The sequence below is a fragment of the Tenebrio molitor genome, chromosome 7, assembly GCF_963966145.1.
Source record: "Tenebrio molitor chromosome 7, icTenMoli1.1, whole genome shotgun sequence".
In the NCBI taxonomy this organism is placed as follows: Eukaryota; Metazoa; Arthropoda; class Insecta; order Coleoptera; family Tenebrionidae; genus Tenebrio; species Tenebrio molitor.
Genome location: NC_091052.1, coordinates 12,068,617 through 12,084,755, shown reverse-complemented (window position 1 = coordinate 12,084,755; position 16,139 = coordinate 12,068,617). Strand labels below are relative to the sequence as shown.

At 34.6% G+C, this 16,139-nt stretch overlaps 3 protein-coding genes across 4 annotated transcripts; all 3 read left to right on the top strand.

The window, feature by feature from the left end:
* Positions 1-1,699: 1,699 nt before the first annotated feature.
* Positions 1,700-4,822, top strand: LOC138134819 (trypsin-3-like). The gene is made up of 5 exons (XM_069053348.1): positions 1,700-1,848; positions 3,237-3,438; positions 3,485-3,693; positions 3,749-4,018; positions 4,067-4,822. Exons 1-5 carry the CDS (start codon positions 1,791-1,793, stop codon positions 4,144-4,146), a joined length of 819 nt encoding a protein of 272 aa, XP_068909449.1. The 5' UTR covers positions 1,700-1,790; the 3' UTR covers positions 4,147-4,822.
* Positions 4,823-4,951: 129 nt separating this feature from the next.
* On the top strand, positions 4,952-9,755 carry LOC138134817 (trypsin II-P29-like). 2 transcript variants are annotated; one of them, XM_069053347.1, is made up of 5 exons: positions 4,952-6,981; positions 7,702-7,855; positions 7,908-8,110; positions 8,163-8,432; positions 8,482-9,755. In XM_069053347.1, exons 1-5 carry the CDS (start codon positions 6,909-6,911, stop codon positions 8,601-8,603), a joined length of 822 nt encoding a protein of 273 aa, XP_068909448.1. In that variant the 5' UTR covers positions 4,952-6,908; the 3' UTR covers positions 8,604-9,755. The 2 variants fall into 2 exon arrangements, with proteins under 2 accessions (XP_068909448.1, XP_068909447.1); XM_069053346.1 differs by having other exon boundaries at positions 7,657-7,855.
* A 153-nt stretch (positions 9,756-9,908) lies between these two features.
* Positions 9,909-11,244, top strand: fbp (fructose-1,6-bisphosphatase). Its single transcript, XM_069053345.1, has 4 exons — positions 9,909-10,181; positions 10,287-10,431; positions 10,481-10,990; positions 11,044-11,244. The coding sequence occupies exons 1-4, from the start codon at positions 10,009-10,011 to the stop codon at positions 11,230-11,232; spliced, it is 1,017 nt and encodes a 338-aa protein (XP_068909446.1). The 5' UTR covers positions 9,909-10,008; the 3' UTR covers positions 11,233-11,244.
* The last annotated feature ends 4,895 nt before the right edge of the window (positions 11,245-16,139 follow it).

Genomic DNA, 16,139 nt, shown 5'->3' with positions numbered 1-16,139 from the left:
GGTAAGGGTTATTTCACATTAAAAGTCAAGACAATGACGTTGATATCCCACATTTTTGCCCGCAATAGTAACTATGTAGTTAGTAGATACATGATGCTGGTGCAGATTGTACTATTTCGGCCAAAAAATTTTTTTGTCAATCAATCTCTCGCTGGACAAACTATACAAACTTCGAAGAGCGAAGACGAAGACGTATTCGGCACATTCGTGCAAATGAAGCACGCGCTCCTTCGTCGCTCGTACTTCAAATAACGCGCTCATGCGCGAAAAATGTCTTGTCGCACTCGGTTTTTAAATACATAACTATTTCTGAATCTTTTTCGTGTTAAGCTTGTTTGACACGATGCTAAATTTTGTAGAAAATTTGTTAGAAAATGAGAGAGGACCAATAAACGATCAGGATCTGAAAAAGACAGACTATGATCCTGAGCGTTCATTGGTCCTGATCGAGGGTCTCTCTCATTTTCTAACAAATTTTCTACAAAATTTAGCATGGTCTCAAACAAGCTTTAGACTGTTATAAATCTGTTTGGTAAAGGACCTGTGGGCGGAGCTTAGCTGCGCGGCCTTTAACTGTGGCCTTTAACATGTCAGTGGCGTAGGGAAAATGAGAATCGCAAGGAACCACAACAGTGGCGCATCGTGCAATGGGAAATTTGCACCGTAGAATAAAACGTTTGAGCAGTTTGTGATGGTGTGATATGATCAATAATAATGAAAAGGGGATTTTTGACATATTTGAGGGTGAAGCATTGTTAGCTTATAATTGACGTAATTTATGCATGCAGAATTGTGGATAAAAGTACAGGGTTATTCTAAATGATTGTAGTCGAAGTAGGCCATGCCCATGTTATTACGTTTTTGCCGCTTTCATGTGAACTGTCAGTTGTGTCGCTGTCACTGTCATTTTTTAGGTGAAAAGTGCGGTGATGAGGATTTTATTAATTTTTGTTAAATTAACGATTGAATCCAGAAATATTGAGTTGTCCTACAATCAATTTTAAAAATATTGAGTTGTTTTGCACCCGATTTAACACATCATTTTGATGATTTTTTTTATGTGGAGCGGCAACCATAAATTTTACATTCAGTTTTCACGCCTACTTCGACTACAATCATTTAGAATAACCCTGTATTACCTACACGTAAAATCATCTTTTTATTAAATTTTATAATCGTATTAGTGTTCGGTTGGGTGTTTGGGTGAACTTGGTGCGCATAAAAAACAAAGTCGTAAATAAAGTTGCACCATATGAACAACGCTCTGACAAATCTCCTCTATTTACTGTCGAATGCACTCGTCCACACAAATTGGTTTTGCGCGCAGATCACGTGACACTTTACGACAAGATAATAATACAGGGTTATTATAAATGATTGTAGTCCAAGTCGGCGTAAAAACTGAATATAATATTTATGGTCGCCGCTCCTCATAAAAAACATCGAAATGATGTGAATAAGTAGTACACACCGTTCACACACGGAAGTTAAATTGGGTGCAAAACAACTCAATATTTTGAGATTCAATCGTTAAAAAAAATAAACAAAATTCTCATCACCGCACTTTTCACGTAAAAAATGACAGTGACAGCGACAAAAATTGACAGTTCTCATAAATTTCATAACATGGGCATGGCCTGCTTCGACTACAATCATTTATAATAATCCTGTACGTAAAGTGTGGAGAAGCTTATCGCATGCACCGTATACCTAATAATAATAATTATATGTATATATAAACCCATAAACAAAACACATCGAACAGATAGTGAACAGTTTACTTCAACAAAATGAAACCTACACTCTTTTCTCTATTTTTTTTCTCAAATGTGTTCCTGATTTCTGCTGGTAAGAATGACAACTTATTTCAGTTCAATTCCAATTATTCAGGCTTATGTCTCTGCTAGCCTGACTTAATACCGTGAGCTCATTGAAATTTATAATTAAAGTAGGCTATGACTTTTAAATTATATTGGCAACACTGTTGACAACTTGATTTAAATTGTCAATGTGACGCTTCAAAATTCAATATAAAATATGAAACGGCGAGTTAACAGTTGTATCGAACACCCAATTTTGATAAAAAAATAGTTATTTCACGATAGAAATACATAATAAAAAAAACTTTTGGATGAATTACGATAAAAAAATTAAGATTGTAAATGTAATTGTACTTTCAATAATAACTATAACTATTATTGTTCAAATACTCTAACCAAATGTTTTGAAAATGTCGCAAATATTCACTCAATGCACCATGAAAATACCTGGGTATTTGCACATGTGCATAGAGTGAATATTTTTGACATTTTGAAAACATTCGGGCTTTTAGTTATCAAAATGCATTTATTGATTTAAGTTACAATTAGTATTTGAGCAACAATAGTTATACGAGTATATAGTTATCATAGAAAGTGCAATTACCTTAACAATCTCGATTTTTTGATCGTAATTCATCCAAAACTATTTTTTAAAATTATTTCTATCGTGAAATTCCTACTAACTATGTATCAAAAGTGAGTGAATTTTTTTTCGGGAAATAGTCCTCGTGCATGCCATCCTTGAATATTTTTACGAGTGGACTCGTAAAAATAATCACGTATTTGGCATGTACTCGTTATATAACTACTGAATATTATTCGAAAATTGACACTTTTGACGTCATAGTTTTGACGATAAAATGCAAAGTTTTACAAATCTGAGAATATGTTTCAAACATATTCGTCGTTAAAAAACGACTTTCATTAAAACACTGTTCCTGGTGTTTTAATAGAGTCATTAAAGACGCAAAGTAGAAAATAAATATTATATTTAAATAGTAATTTATTATACGAGTTTTATAAGAAACCATTTTGTCGCACGCGTTTTTTATAAACCAACAAGTGCGACAAAATGGCAGTTTTTTGAGTTCGTATGAAGAACGATTCAATTAAAATTCGAAGATCACAAAATAATAGTTGTAAATTATATGTTTTTAATTCGTTGTAGCCAATTTAGGGCGTTATAAATTAATCAATTAAATAAAAAGCGATCAAATTAATTTGTAATCGAGTCATGGATTTGAATCCCTATGTCGTTTGCGATTGATGTGTCGAAATCTAGCAGGTGTTTCAGGGAGCGTTTATTGGAGCGTGGAGTTCAAGTAACGACATACGATTTTGGATTCATGGATAACTCGATTACAAATTAATTTGATCGCTTTTTATTTAAATATTTGAACGAGTACGTTTTGCTAGGACCACAATGTGGAAGGTCGGAAAAAGAAGAAAAAATTGTAGGAGGGAACGAAGTAGGTTACTACAAGTATTCCTGGATTGCTACTCTTCGTCTTCAAAATAATCCTAAACAACTTGTCTGCGGAGGTTCTCTAATAGGACCAAAAACTGTGTTAACAGCAGCTCATTGTTACAAACCATTTTTTAAATCTGTTGCTGACGGGTATGTGTGTAAGCGTGAAATGATAAATTCTATATTTTTTAAATAGGGAAACGACGTTCGAGGACATTTATCTCATATACTTAGGAGGATACAACATGTGCATAAGTGAGGAAAATACACAAATCTTTACTGCTGAAAAAGTAATTATTCATGAAAAGTACATGGATGGCGATGGCTCGAATTACTACGACATCGCACTGTTAATACTCGAGGACACCGCTGAGGACTTCACACCCATTTGTCTGCCTGAAGCTGGTAATTGTTCATTGTTAGTCAAATGGTACACTAATACAAAAGTTTACCCAAGTAGGACAAACCCTACCAAGTGATGGAACAGCTGTAGGTTTCGGTAAAGAATCATCCTCTGCATGGAAGCTTCCTTGTACTATGCGAGAGGTGCAACTTAAAATATATTCAGATGAGGAGTGTCGAGACATGCTCGAGAAAAATGGTGAAAGTGGTGACAAATTAGCGAATGCGTTCTGTGCTGGAGATTTGGAGGGAACGAAGGATACCTGTCAAGGTGATGATGGAGGACCCTTCCAGACTAGGGATGAAGATGGAAACTACATCGTAACGGGTAAATCTAAAAATACTTCAAGTTACCATATTGATCGAATCAATACAGGAATAACATCATTTGGATTTGGTTGCGGAAATAAATATACTTTGGGGATGTATACATACGTTGCAAATTATACTGAGTGAATTGAAGAAAAAACATCTGCGGAAGAATGAACTTCAAATTAATTTACAATTTGCATTTTGACGTTTTAAAATCTATTAATAGTTTAGCATTTAATGTTCTTTTTTGAAGTTGGGAATAGGTTCTTCACTATATAATTTCCTATTTCTTAAACAATATCGGGTGTGTCAAAAAAGACGCACAGGCCTTTTAGTAGTATAGCATAGCACATCGACCCCGATTTTGTACCAAAAACTCTTCTGCACCTTTCAGTTAAAAAAAAATCTCTCAGGAAGCAAAAATGAAAATGGCAGCGACGCAATAGGTAACTAAAAACTACCGCATGTAGTTCTCATGGTTACATTCTTTTTTCTCTCAGTCGTTGGTCAATTTAATAATAATAACTTTCACATTGGGATGCCTTCCGTTAGGAAAACCCGTAGCAACCCGTTTCACTCGCGTTTTAATCTGGCCCACTCATACCAAAAAAAGGCCAATTTACACACGAACGCGTTATAGTATTTTACATTACAAGCCAGGTAAAATGGTTTTTACTGGCGAATGGAGGATATAACTGACGAGTCGAAGACGAGTCAGTTACCTCCTTGAGCCAGTAAAACCAGTTACCTGGCGTGTCTTGTATAATATTTTATTTGTTACTAAATTGTAAACAACTAAATAAAATTAAAAATGATCAAATCCTGTTTTCTTCCAAATTATTGCTCAAAACTCAGAAACCTTAGAAGTACAATTACTATGACAACGCGCCGTTTGTTCAAATTGTTTATTTCCGTCAAGATTTTTTCTCAAATGAACGTGCCAGAAGAAATCAAAAAGGAAGCTATAAACGTGGCTTCCAGTTTACTGCCAGCGAAGTCTTTAGCAAGATATGAACGAGAATATGAAGAATTTAAAAATTGGCAGAAAAACAATAACGTAACTGGTGTAACGGAAGACGTTCTTTTGGTGTATCTTCACCAACTATCAGACAAATTTAGCCACAATTCTTTGTGGTCGAAATGGTCCATGTTAAAAAGCTGCCTGGAAATTAAAGAAAATGCTGAAGTTCGCAGGTTTGTTTTCCTATTACAGACGTTGTCAAAAAAGTGATATTTTAACTTGACATTTGTAGATTTCATAAGGTAATTGCTTTTCTCAAGAGAAAAAATGAGCGTTACGTGCCGAAGAAGGCAAGGGTTTTAACAAAAGAGCATGTGGAAAAATTTCTTGTTGAAGCTCCTGATGACTATTGGTTGTTATATAAAGTGATTACAATTTTTGGAATTTTTGGTGCTTGCCGGTGTGACGAGCTTCTCTCGTTGACGGTGAAGGACGTAGAAGATGTTGAGAAATATATTATCGTCACTTTACGGAATACAAAGAATTTAACAAGGAGATTTACGATCACAGATGAGGGCTGCAGTTTTCAACCTTGTGTTTTGTACAGAAAATATGCAGCTCTTCGTCCTCGTCAAGCAGACCAATTACGTTTCTTTTTAACCTACCGTAATGGCAAATGTATTTCCCTCAATGTTGGCCAGCACACTATTGGCGGTGTACCGAAAAAAATTGCAACATACTTAGGGCTACAAGAACCTGAATTATACACAGGTCACTCATTTCGCCGATCAGCAGCAACAATGGTTGTGGATGCAGGTGGAGATATTTTGACACTAAAACGTGCGGGAGGATGGAAAAGTAGTGGAATTGCGGAAGGTTATGTGGATGATTCTATCAATAAAAAAATTGAAATTGCGAAAAAAATGTTTCCTGGACGAAACTCAACAGATGTGGCTTCCACTTCGACAAATGTGGCTTCCACTTCGGGAGGTTCTACAATTAATTGTCCAATGACGAGCGAATTCACTTCCGCTTCAGGAATGTTCGACATTAGCGGAAATTCTAATTGTACATTTAATTTTAATTTGTATGAAACAAAGAAATAAAAATGTTCAAATGTTAAAAACGCTACTATCCTTTCCAAATTTCAAATTTCTCTACTAACTTGTTAAATTCATAACTGGTCTGCTGTCAATTTAACGCTACTAGCCAGTTAAAATGACTTTTCAACGTCAAGTGACAGTTCGAATAAATGACGTTTACAATTTAGTAACAAATAAAATAAATAACTATAATTCGAATTAAATTTTAATGCGCGATTAACCCATGAATCCGAAGATTCGATTGGTTCAATCTGATCACGTGTTCAGTTAATCTCGCATTTGATTACGATGAACTTAATTTCGCTTCTGTAAACTGGCCCTAAGACTTTTAATTTTGGTGGTGAAATAATGGAGTGAAATCATAAGGAATACCTTATCCTGCTGTATAGATTTTCTTACACAGCATTCATTACCGTAGAAAATGGAGCAAACATGGCGTATGCTCCGTAACTGAAATGTCAGGAGCCTGCAACATACTATGCATTATTTATGAACAGAAGGTCAAATAAGTTTTTTCATTTCTGATTCTGATCTAAGCGTGACCACTTAATTTGATCTAATTTAATTCAACTGGATTCTACTTATTCATAGCCAGCATAAAGAAAGGGTATAAGCAAAGTAAGTTGCTACTGTTATTGACGTAGGGTCTAGCCAACATGACGAATTAAAAATTCTTTTTCTGAAACTTTTTGTTGTTAATGACATAATAATACTTAAAGGGTGGAGGAATCTTATCGCATATAATTATTATACGCCGTATAATAACAATTATATACGTAAACCAATAAACAAAACATAACGAACAGTTTGTGAACAGATAGTGAACCGTTTACTTCAACAAAATGAAACCTACAGTATTTTCTGTATTCCTTTTCTCAAATGCGTTCCTGATTTCTGCTAGATTCAACGGATATAGTAAGAATGACAAGTTACTTCTATTCAATTCCAATTATTCATTTAATATTTGTTCCATGAGACAAATGCTGCAAGCCAAAACTTCGTCATTTATTGTGTGATTTAAATGAGTAAAAGTAAAATAAATTATTCTACGAATAGAATAAAGAGGTCATAGTTTAGATTTTTTCAGGATTGTTGTAATATTTTTCTGAATATTCGAAATTGCTTCTGTATTATCTAATTCCCAATATCTGAAAAAATGTACCTGCTCATGTAAAGCATTGTTTTTTAATATGAACATAAAAACTCCGCAGTACGGATTCTGGAGGTTCAAGACGATAACAATAAAGTAAAAGAAAATTTAAGTTCTTTATTTATTCTGGTATGGGTAGGTTCATTTATTCGGGTGTGTTGTTTTTTGTAGAATCAGATCATTCAGATTTGCCTTCAAAATTCGTGCAAGACAAACATTAAAATGTGAACGCTGCCGCTGGTCAAAAATATAAACATGTACCATGTACTAGAAAATAGCACTTGTATTTATCGGGTGTTCTAAATTTAATATGAATTAATTCTATGTATAAACACACACAGCTATAATTGTGTAATACTCCTAATATTTAAAAAATATTTGTTATATTGTATTTGTTATAAACATTATATTTAAATATTTGGACGAATACGTTTTGCTAGGATCAAAATGTGGAAGACTTTTGCAAACAGAAGAAAAAATTGTAGGAGGGGCGGACGTAGGTTACTACAAGTATCCCTGGTATGCTGTTCTTCGCACTCATAATACACAACTTGTCTGCGCAGGTTCTTTAATAGGACCAAAAACTGTGTTAACAGTAGCTCATTGTTACAAACCATGGTTTCAATCTGTTGCTGATGGGTATGTGTCTCATTATAAGCGTGGGATGTTAAATTCAACTTTTAAAAAATAGATTTACGACGTTTGAGGAAATTTATGAAATAGTGTTAGGAGTATACAACGTATGCATAAGTGAGAAAACTCAAAAAACCTTTGCTGCTGAAAAAGTAATTATTCATGAAAAGTACACGAACGGCTCGGCATACCACGACATCGCACTGATAATATTGAATGGGACGGCTAGGGACTACACACCCATTTGTCTTCCTAAACCTGGTAATTGTCTAATGTTAGGCAAATGGTTCACTAATACAAAAATTTACTCAAGTCCAAACCCTACCAAGTAATGGAATAGCTATTGGTTTCGGTAAAGAATCACACTCTGCAACGATGCTTCCTTGTAATATGCGAGAAGTGCAACTTAAAATATATTCAGACGAGGAGTGTCGAGACATGTTCCAGAAAAATAACGAAACTATTGACGAAGCAGTGAATATCTTGTGTGCTGGAGATTTGCAGGGAGGGAAGGATACGTGTCAAGGTGATAGTGGCGGACCCTTCCAGACTACAGATGAAGATGGAAAGTACATCGTAACGGGTAAATGCAAAAATACCTCAAGTTTGCATATTTAATCGAATCAATGTAGGATTAGTATCATTTGGATTTGGTTGTGCAAGAAACGGAACTTTAGGGATCTATACATACGTAGCAAATTATACTGAGTGGATTGAAGAAAAAATTGAACTTACATCATCTACGGAAGAATAAACTTCGAATTAATTTATAATTTGCATTGTAACGTTTTAAAATCTATTAATAGTTTACCAATGTTCCTTTTTTAAGTTGGGAATGGGTCCTTCACCATCAAATTTCCTATTTCTTGAAAAATGTAGTACAAATGAATCATCTGCGTTTGTAGTAATGTTTAATTGGGGGTTAATTGATTTGAGAGTTTATGTTGTCTTTTGTATTCCATTCCATTTCTATAATTTTGTGTTGAGTTGTTAATGGAAATTCTATTAGGCATCAAAAACGTTCACGGCGTCGAGACCAGATTTATTGATTACGGATATTAGTAAGAAATATTTTCCATAGTTTTCGAGGGATTTTTTCATTAAATAGTGAGTCGAACAGAAAAATAAGAATAAGACTATAAGACATGTTCAACAGCAAAAACCAAAACAATCTTCGTAAGCATGCAACACACAATACAATACAATATTGGTAAAGAATTCGGAGACCGTTTGCCGTAAAGAGGTAGGTAGGATTTTCTTGTGCAATATCATTTTCAATAAGTTCTCGATGAAAATAGGACGAAATAAAAATAATATTGGTTACAATGGTGTACGGTTCGATTAGAGACAGACAAAGGTGTTTTATGATATTTTTTTTGGAAAGTTGGTGGCCATTGTATTTATGGTCATAACGCTTTTATCTCAGACAGGTTTTGTTCGAGTTTTTACATAGTTACCAATCTTAAAAAGTTGAAAAAACTCAACCACATTTAGATTTTGAGACTTATCAAGACATCGCCGCCATTGTACAGGGTTATAAGCGTAAAAACTGAATGTAAAATTTATGGTTGCCGCTTCATATAAAAAACATCAAAATGGTGTGAATAAGTGAGTACACACCTTTCACACACAGGAGTTGAATTGGATGCAAAACAACGCAATATTTTTGAATTCAATCGTTAATTAAAAAAAAAAAATAAGTCTCATCACCGCTCTTTTCACCTAAAAAATGACAGCGACAGCGACAAAAATTGACAGTTCACTGAAAGCGGCAAAAATTTCATAACATGGGCATGGCCTGCTTCGACTACAATCATTTATACCTAATAACCCTGTACAAACATTGAACTACAAGTAGCTTTGCATACGAGCAATTGCAATTCAAAACCCCGATTACACACAACACAACACACACACCTCAAAGATAAGACGTCGGGGGCACGACTTCCCAAACCAACGGAATCACCTATCGCTCTCTTATCTGGTCGATAAGCGAAGAGGTGAACCCGTAAATATGTTTTTTCGGTTGTCGTAGCCGGTCATTTCCATTATCTAGACGTCATTGAAATTTCGCTTCAAAGGTCACTTTATAAATAAACGCGCCAACTTTCTACTAGTTGATTCAGTTGGTGCTGAACCGTCGAGCGACAGATACCACAATGTCGGGTTCACCGGCTCTAGATTCCAACAGTATCACTTTGACAAGATTCGTTCTTGCCGAACAAAAAAAAGTGCCTCACGCCACCGGCGAACTGACTCAACTCCTAAACTCGATCCAGACGGCCGTCAAAGTTATCAGCAGTGCAGTCCGGAGGGCCGGCATAACGCAATTGTAAGTCGAACGAGCGATTTTGTGAGCAGGAAGTGACGGAAAATATTTGACCGTGATCCTACCTTACACTCGACGATTGATTCTACACTTTCTTCCCGTTTGTAGATTCGGCACTGTCGGGCAAACAAATGTGCAAGGCGAAGAAGTCAAGAAACTCGACGTTTTGGCGAACGAGCTCTTCATCAACATGCTCTCGTCCTCCTACACCGTCGCTCTTTTGGTCTCTGAAGAAAACGAGACTATTATTGAGGTAAACGCCAAAAACTTACCGTCTCACTTTGTCAGACGATGCTTTGCAGATTGAAACGGACAAACGCGGCAAATACATCGTGGCCTTCGATCCGCTTGATGGTTCTTCGAATATCGACTGTCTGGTCTCGATCGGATCGATTTTTGCCATCATGAAGAAAGAGGATAACACCGCTACGCCCTCGTTAAAAGATGCCTTGCAACCGGGAAACAAAGTGGTGGCTGCTGGTTACGCTTTGTACGGTAGTGCGACCATGATGGTCCTTTCGTTAGGTAGAGGTGTGCACGGCTTCATGCTCGATCCTTCGATCGGTGAATTTATCCTGACCGACAGCAACATGAGGGTTCCTAGTAGAGGTAAAATTTATGCGATAAATGAAGGTTACACGCATCTGTGGGACGACGCGATTAAGGAGTACGTCCAAAACAAGAAGGATCCTGCCAAAGGTAAACCCTACAACGCGAGGTACGTTGGTTCGATGGTCGCAGACGTGCACAGGACTATAAAATATGGCGGGATCTTTATATACCCGGCCACGAAGGAATCTCCAAATGGAAAAGTAAAAAGTTTAGTATTCGTACGAACAAATTAAACAATCGTTTTATTTTTTAGTTGAGACTACTGTACGAATGTATTCCGATGGCTTATTTGATGAGCCAAGCCGGGGGATTGGCCTCTAACGGTCAGATTTCGATTTTGGACGTGCAACCGCACGATTTGCATCAAAGATCTCCGATATTTCTAGGTTCTAAAGAGGACGTCGAGGATGTTTTAGCTCTGATAAAGAAACATTCCAAATAAAGATCTATTACGGCTCGAATTGTTTTATTGTTACGAAATAGTTATTTATCTGCACGTCTCTTATACAATCGAAGAATGTGATACTGGCAAGTGCAGAAAGTGTTTTTGCCAATGGAAAGCTTGCACTGTCGACATCACAGTTGCCAAATAAATAAATGTTATCACTTGAGAAAACAAATGTGCATAGGTGTTTATTAATGTTTTGTCGGTAACAGTAGAAAATACGAGCAAATAAAATAATATCAGCGAGATGTCATTTTGAAAAGATGATCGAAGGCACTACAGTGAATTTATTAATAGCATTTTTTTATTACCCACATTTTATTTATAGTTAACGTACACATTAATACAGTTGTTATCTAATCCGTGCTAATATTTAGAACCAAAGTACATAAAATATTATGGTCTCATTAAAAAATGTTTAAAAATATAATTGGCTTTAAACTGACATTTCGATTCCTGCACGACCCGAAAGTGTATAACAGACAACAGAACAGAAGAATCGCGAATTATATATTACATTCAAGGTCATAGCTCAGCATGGTGTTAAAAATTGCGTAAAATGTGTTGCATAAAACAATCACCAATGTGTATCCACAATAAATGTAGAATTTTTTCACATGTAAATTTTCGTGCACCGCTCTACTCTTTTTGACGTGACCTTGAAGTTCTGTCGATAAATGTCATCAATCAGACTGGCAATTATTACAATTTATTGAATTGAATTAACAAACGATTAAAATGTATACCATGCAAGAAACACTTTCATTATTGAGGCGTATTTCCGATCTTATCCCTTCGCAATAAATCACATTTAGAATTTTGATGTATATTTTGAGGTTGGGATACTGCCTGTAGAACGGCACATCGTATTTTTACACCAATAATGCAAAGGTAACTAGATGAAAATCATTTTGTTCCATACTGTACAATTTACAGTAGATAGGTACGAAAAAATGTATTTAAAGATTCGTCCGGTAAAATCTAAATCAAAACAATGCGGAGTTTAATAGTTTAACACTGATATGAGTTAACTTGAAAACATTATGGTTGTGTTGGTGTTATCAATAAAGAATAAAAAAAGTTGTTTAATGTTAAAATGGCGGATGCGCTGGGAACGTGTAAATAAACGTCGCTATTTTCGTTAGTTGCCGAGTTAGAGTTTTTAAAATTTCTTTGATCGAGTTTTAGTATTTTTCCGTGTTTAAACTCACTCGATGCAGTTTTCACAAAACAGGTGCTTCAGCATTGTAGGTAGTTCTGGAAAATAATGAAATTTCTGCCCTTCTTCTCCCACATTTTAAATACCTGCAATAAAAGTTCAATTTAAGCAAGCAACATATAATCAAATTAAACAAATTACCAAATTTTTTAAAAAGAAATTCAAAAGTACAAAATGGAGAATTAACATCAAAATCTCTGTCGGTATTACAGATATATTTGCTGTTTTTGGCGACATCTGAACGTTCAATGGATTAAGTGTCAAGTGGTTGTTGTCTTTACTAACTTGCAAATGAATTTATTGGGAAATTGGTCTTATCAATAAAACGAGAATTAACAAGAAATTTGTTGTTTGAGTTAAAAATGGCGAATGCGCCGGGAATCAATCGTTGTCGTTGCCGCTTTTCATTAGTTAACGAGCTAGATTCTTTAACGTTCCTAGTTCCTTTGATCAAGTTTTAGTATTTTTTCGTGGTTTAAACTCACCCGATGCATTTTTCACACTACCGGTGCTCCAGTATTGTAGTTCGTGGAAATGAATGAAATTTCTGGCCCTCCTCTGTCGCACTTGAAATACTTACAATAAATGTTTAATAAAAGTACGCAATATATGATGAAATTAAACAAATGATCAAATTCTTTAAAACGAAATTCAAACGTGCAAAATGGGGAACTAGCATCAAAGTAGATATATGCATCGGTATTACAGATATTTTTACTGTTTTTAGCGACATCTGAACGCTGAACGGATTAACTGTCAAGCGGTTGTTATCTTTACTAACTTGTTAAATTAATTTATTGCAACTGATTGCTCTGAAACAATGCTAATAAAGGATAAAAAAACAATTAAAACAAATTATTTGTACCTATATCTTTTTTTTTTAATTTACACCAACAAAATGTAGAAAACATTTTTTAATAACAGTTATAATCACAGCGCTCACTTTTTATTGTTATTTTACTTTCTGTTATTTTACCATTTCGATCTTGTCAAATGTATTAAATTTAATACAGTTACGTTATTCTTACACTTCTATTAAAATCCATATTTTACAGAAAATATCTGATCACAAAATTATCAAATTCGACTTGCAGCCAGTAGATGGCGCATATGTGTCACAGATTTACAGATTTTAACAGATCTCCCTGCATACATGGCTTTGAACATGAGCAAATCGACCGCCAAATACACATTTCATTGATTTTGGGGTATAGAATATTCTAATCAATTGATCAACTAAAAATATCTCATAAGTGGTTAAGTAAATAATTCATTAAATAGAAAAAAAATTTTGCAATTTCAATAGGTTTTTCTTGAAACAAGTGTTTTTAATTTATCAAACAATTGATACGAAGTCGTTTCTTTGAAGCTATTGAATGCATAATTTGATTGATGGTATTTACCTACACACACTTACGAGTATTTTCTAAGCAATTTCTAGTAAAGATAGTACTCTTTATAGTACCGTGCGATCGAATAAAAAAAATCAGAGTAGGCGAAAATGGTTGTTTGAACCAAATTATCAGAATAGCACGATCCAGGTAACTCGATTTTTTTTCATTCGATCGCACGTTACTTTGATATATCTACAATATGTCAAATTTAGTGGGTTTTCCGAAAAGTGGAAAGTATTGGAAAATTCACAAAATCAAGAATAATGCGACAGGTTCTTGCATAGTTTAGAATTGACGGATTAGGACAATTTGACCTTTTCGATTTAACCAAAATGCTCTCAGAGAGGTTCACTATCGCCCACTCGCTTACACAAATATCTTGTTTCGTTCAATACTACCCCAAATCTAAACTCTCAACTGATTAAAACTACAAGTTTACCATTGCAACCCCAAACCCACAATCTATGTAGTATCTAAATTACATTCAAGTATTTACGTTTTGTTGATGTTGTAAATCATCCAACATGACCGAATTTGTTTAAACAGAGCATGAATTCTTCAACTCACGGAATTATTTTTATCGTTGGGCAAAAATGGAACTATTGATCTTTTTCGCTCACTTTCATTCATTAAAATCTGGAATTTATGTGTGGTGCGTGATGGAGGCCTTGCTGAATTGCCACGTTTCTCCGTTGACAAATTTACATAAAAGAGTGTTAAAAATGGAAAGCTCATTCTGTTAGCGTAAGAGCCACTAATTATCGACAAGCGAGATGATCAAACTTCCTCGAAACAACAAGAATTACATTAATAGCCGCAATTAAAAGTTGTGAAAGGTTACCGATTTGTTAATGCGAGGTGAAACAGGAATTTTGTGGGAATCAACACAATTTTAAACGAAATAATCAATCCAATGCTATCTGACTGGATTACTAAATCTGGCAAATCATGGATTACTACTTTAAATTGTTCTTCTAAATATCTAAAAATTAATTTCAATCTTAAAATATTGAATTTGTACAAATAATTGTTGCAACTCAAAAAACCGAAAAGAATTACAGCGGTTTTGTTTTACTTGTACCTCATAAAGTTTGTGATAACGTGCTTGTTTGGTCAACAGTAAAATGCTTTTTTTGTTCGACACTGTCAGAGTTTAAGAATTTTCTCCTTTGTGAACGGATTTTGATAAATGTCACAACTTGTCAAAACGAAACGTCAAGCTAATTTTAAAGGTTTTAAACGATTTGGAGCCTTTAAGGGGCTCGTCGAACAAAAAACGTTGTATTCAACTCGTTCGTGTGTAAATTGGACCTTTTTTGGCACGCGTTTCACTCGCGTTTTAAAATGGCCCACGCGTGCCAAAAAAGGTCCAATTTACACACAAACTCGTCAGATAAACTACCATTAATATTTTAATTTTACTGCACAAAACAATTTTTGGTAAATTAGTTAAGTGATTAAGGGCGGGTTGCACCAACGCCAGTTAATTAGCTGTAGGTTAAAATGTTTCATTACTTTAGTTACCTATTGTTATAACAATGTTTTCGTATATTTTAATCTGTAGTTAAATTTAACCTACCCTAGGTAATTAATGAAATCATAAGTAAGAGTCTTTTGATTGTCAGAGAGAATGTATCTTTTGAAAAATCTGAACAAGTTTAACGTAGAAGGTCTGTACATCATGATTTCTGATGTAAAAGAAAGCTCTTACGATTTTATAAGGCACAAGTAAAATGAAAATACAGTAAAAATAATACAAAGAATATTCTTTGGTATCAAATGGGTTACAAATTATATTCGCCATTATTAAATAATTTCCTACGTAAAAACAAAAACACTACACTGGCGCCTCACACGGAAATTTTTATAAGTAATTACCACCTTCTAATCCTCACTATAATAGGTCGCTTCGTGTCAAATAAATGAATAGTAGGTATATTATTTTTCTATTTTGCAACTTTAACACAGTCAGTATAACATTCAAACGGGTTTCGAAAAGGAGTTCTTTTCGATACCGGTTTCAGGAACATTTACTTAAATTTTTAATGTTGGCAGTGATTCACAGTGAGTAGTTGCTGAGTAGGTGATCACTGCACTTCACGACACTTTAAATTCAAAACTTGCAATTGTTCGTCTAGTTACCACTATTACCAACCCTTTATATCTGCCAAATTAATTTTCCTAGTATTATGTTTTGAACTTTTTTTAAATTTAAAATAGGGACAAAATAGAAAAAATATTGTATTACACTAATTTTATAAGCCATTTTGTCGCACTTGTTTGCTTTATAG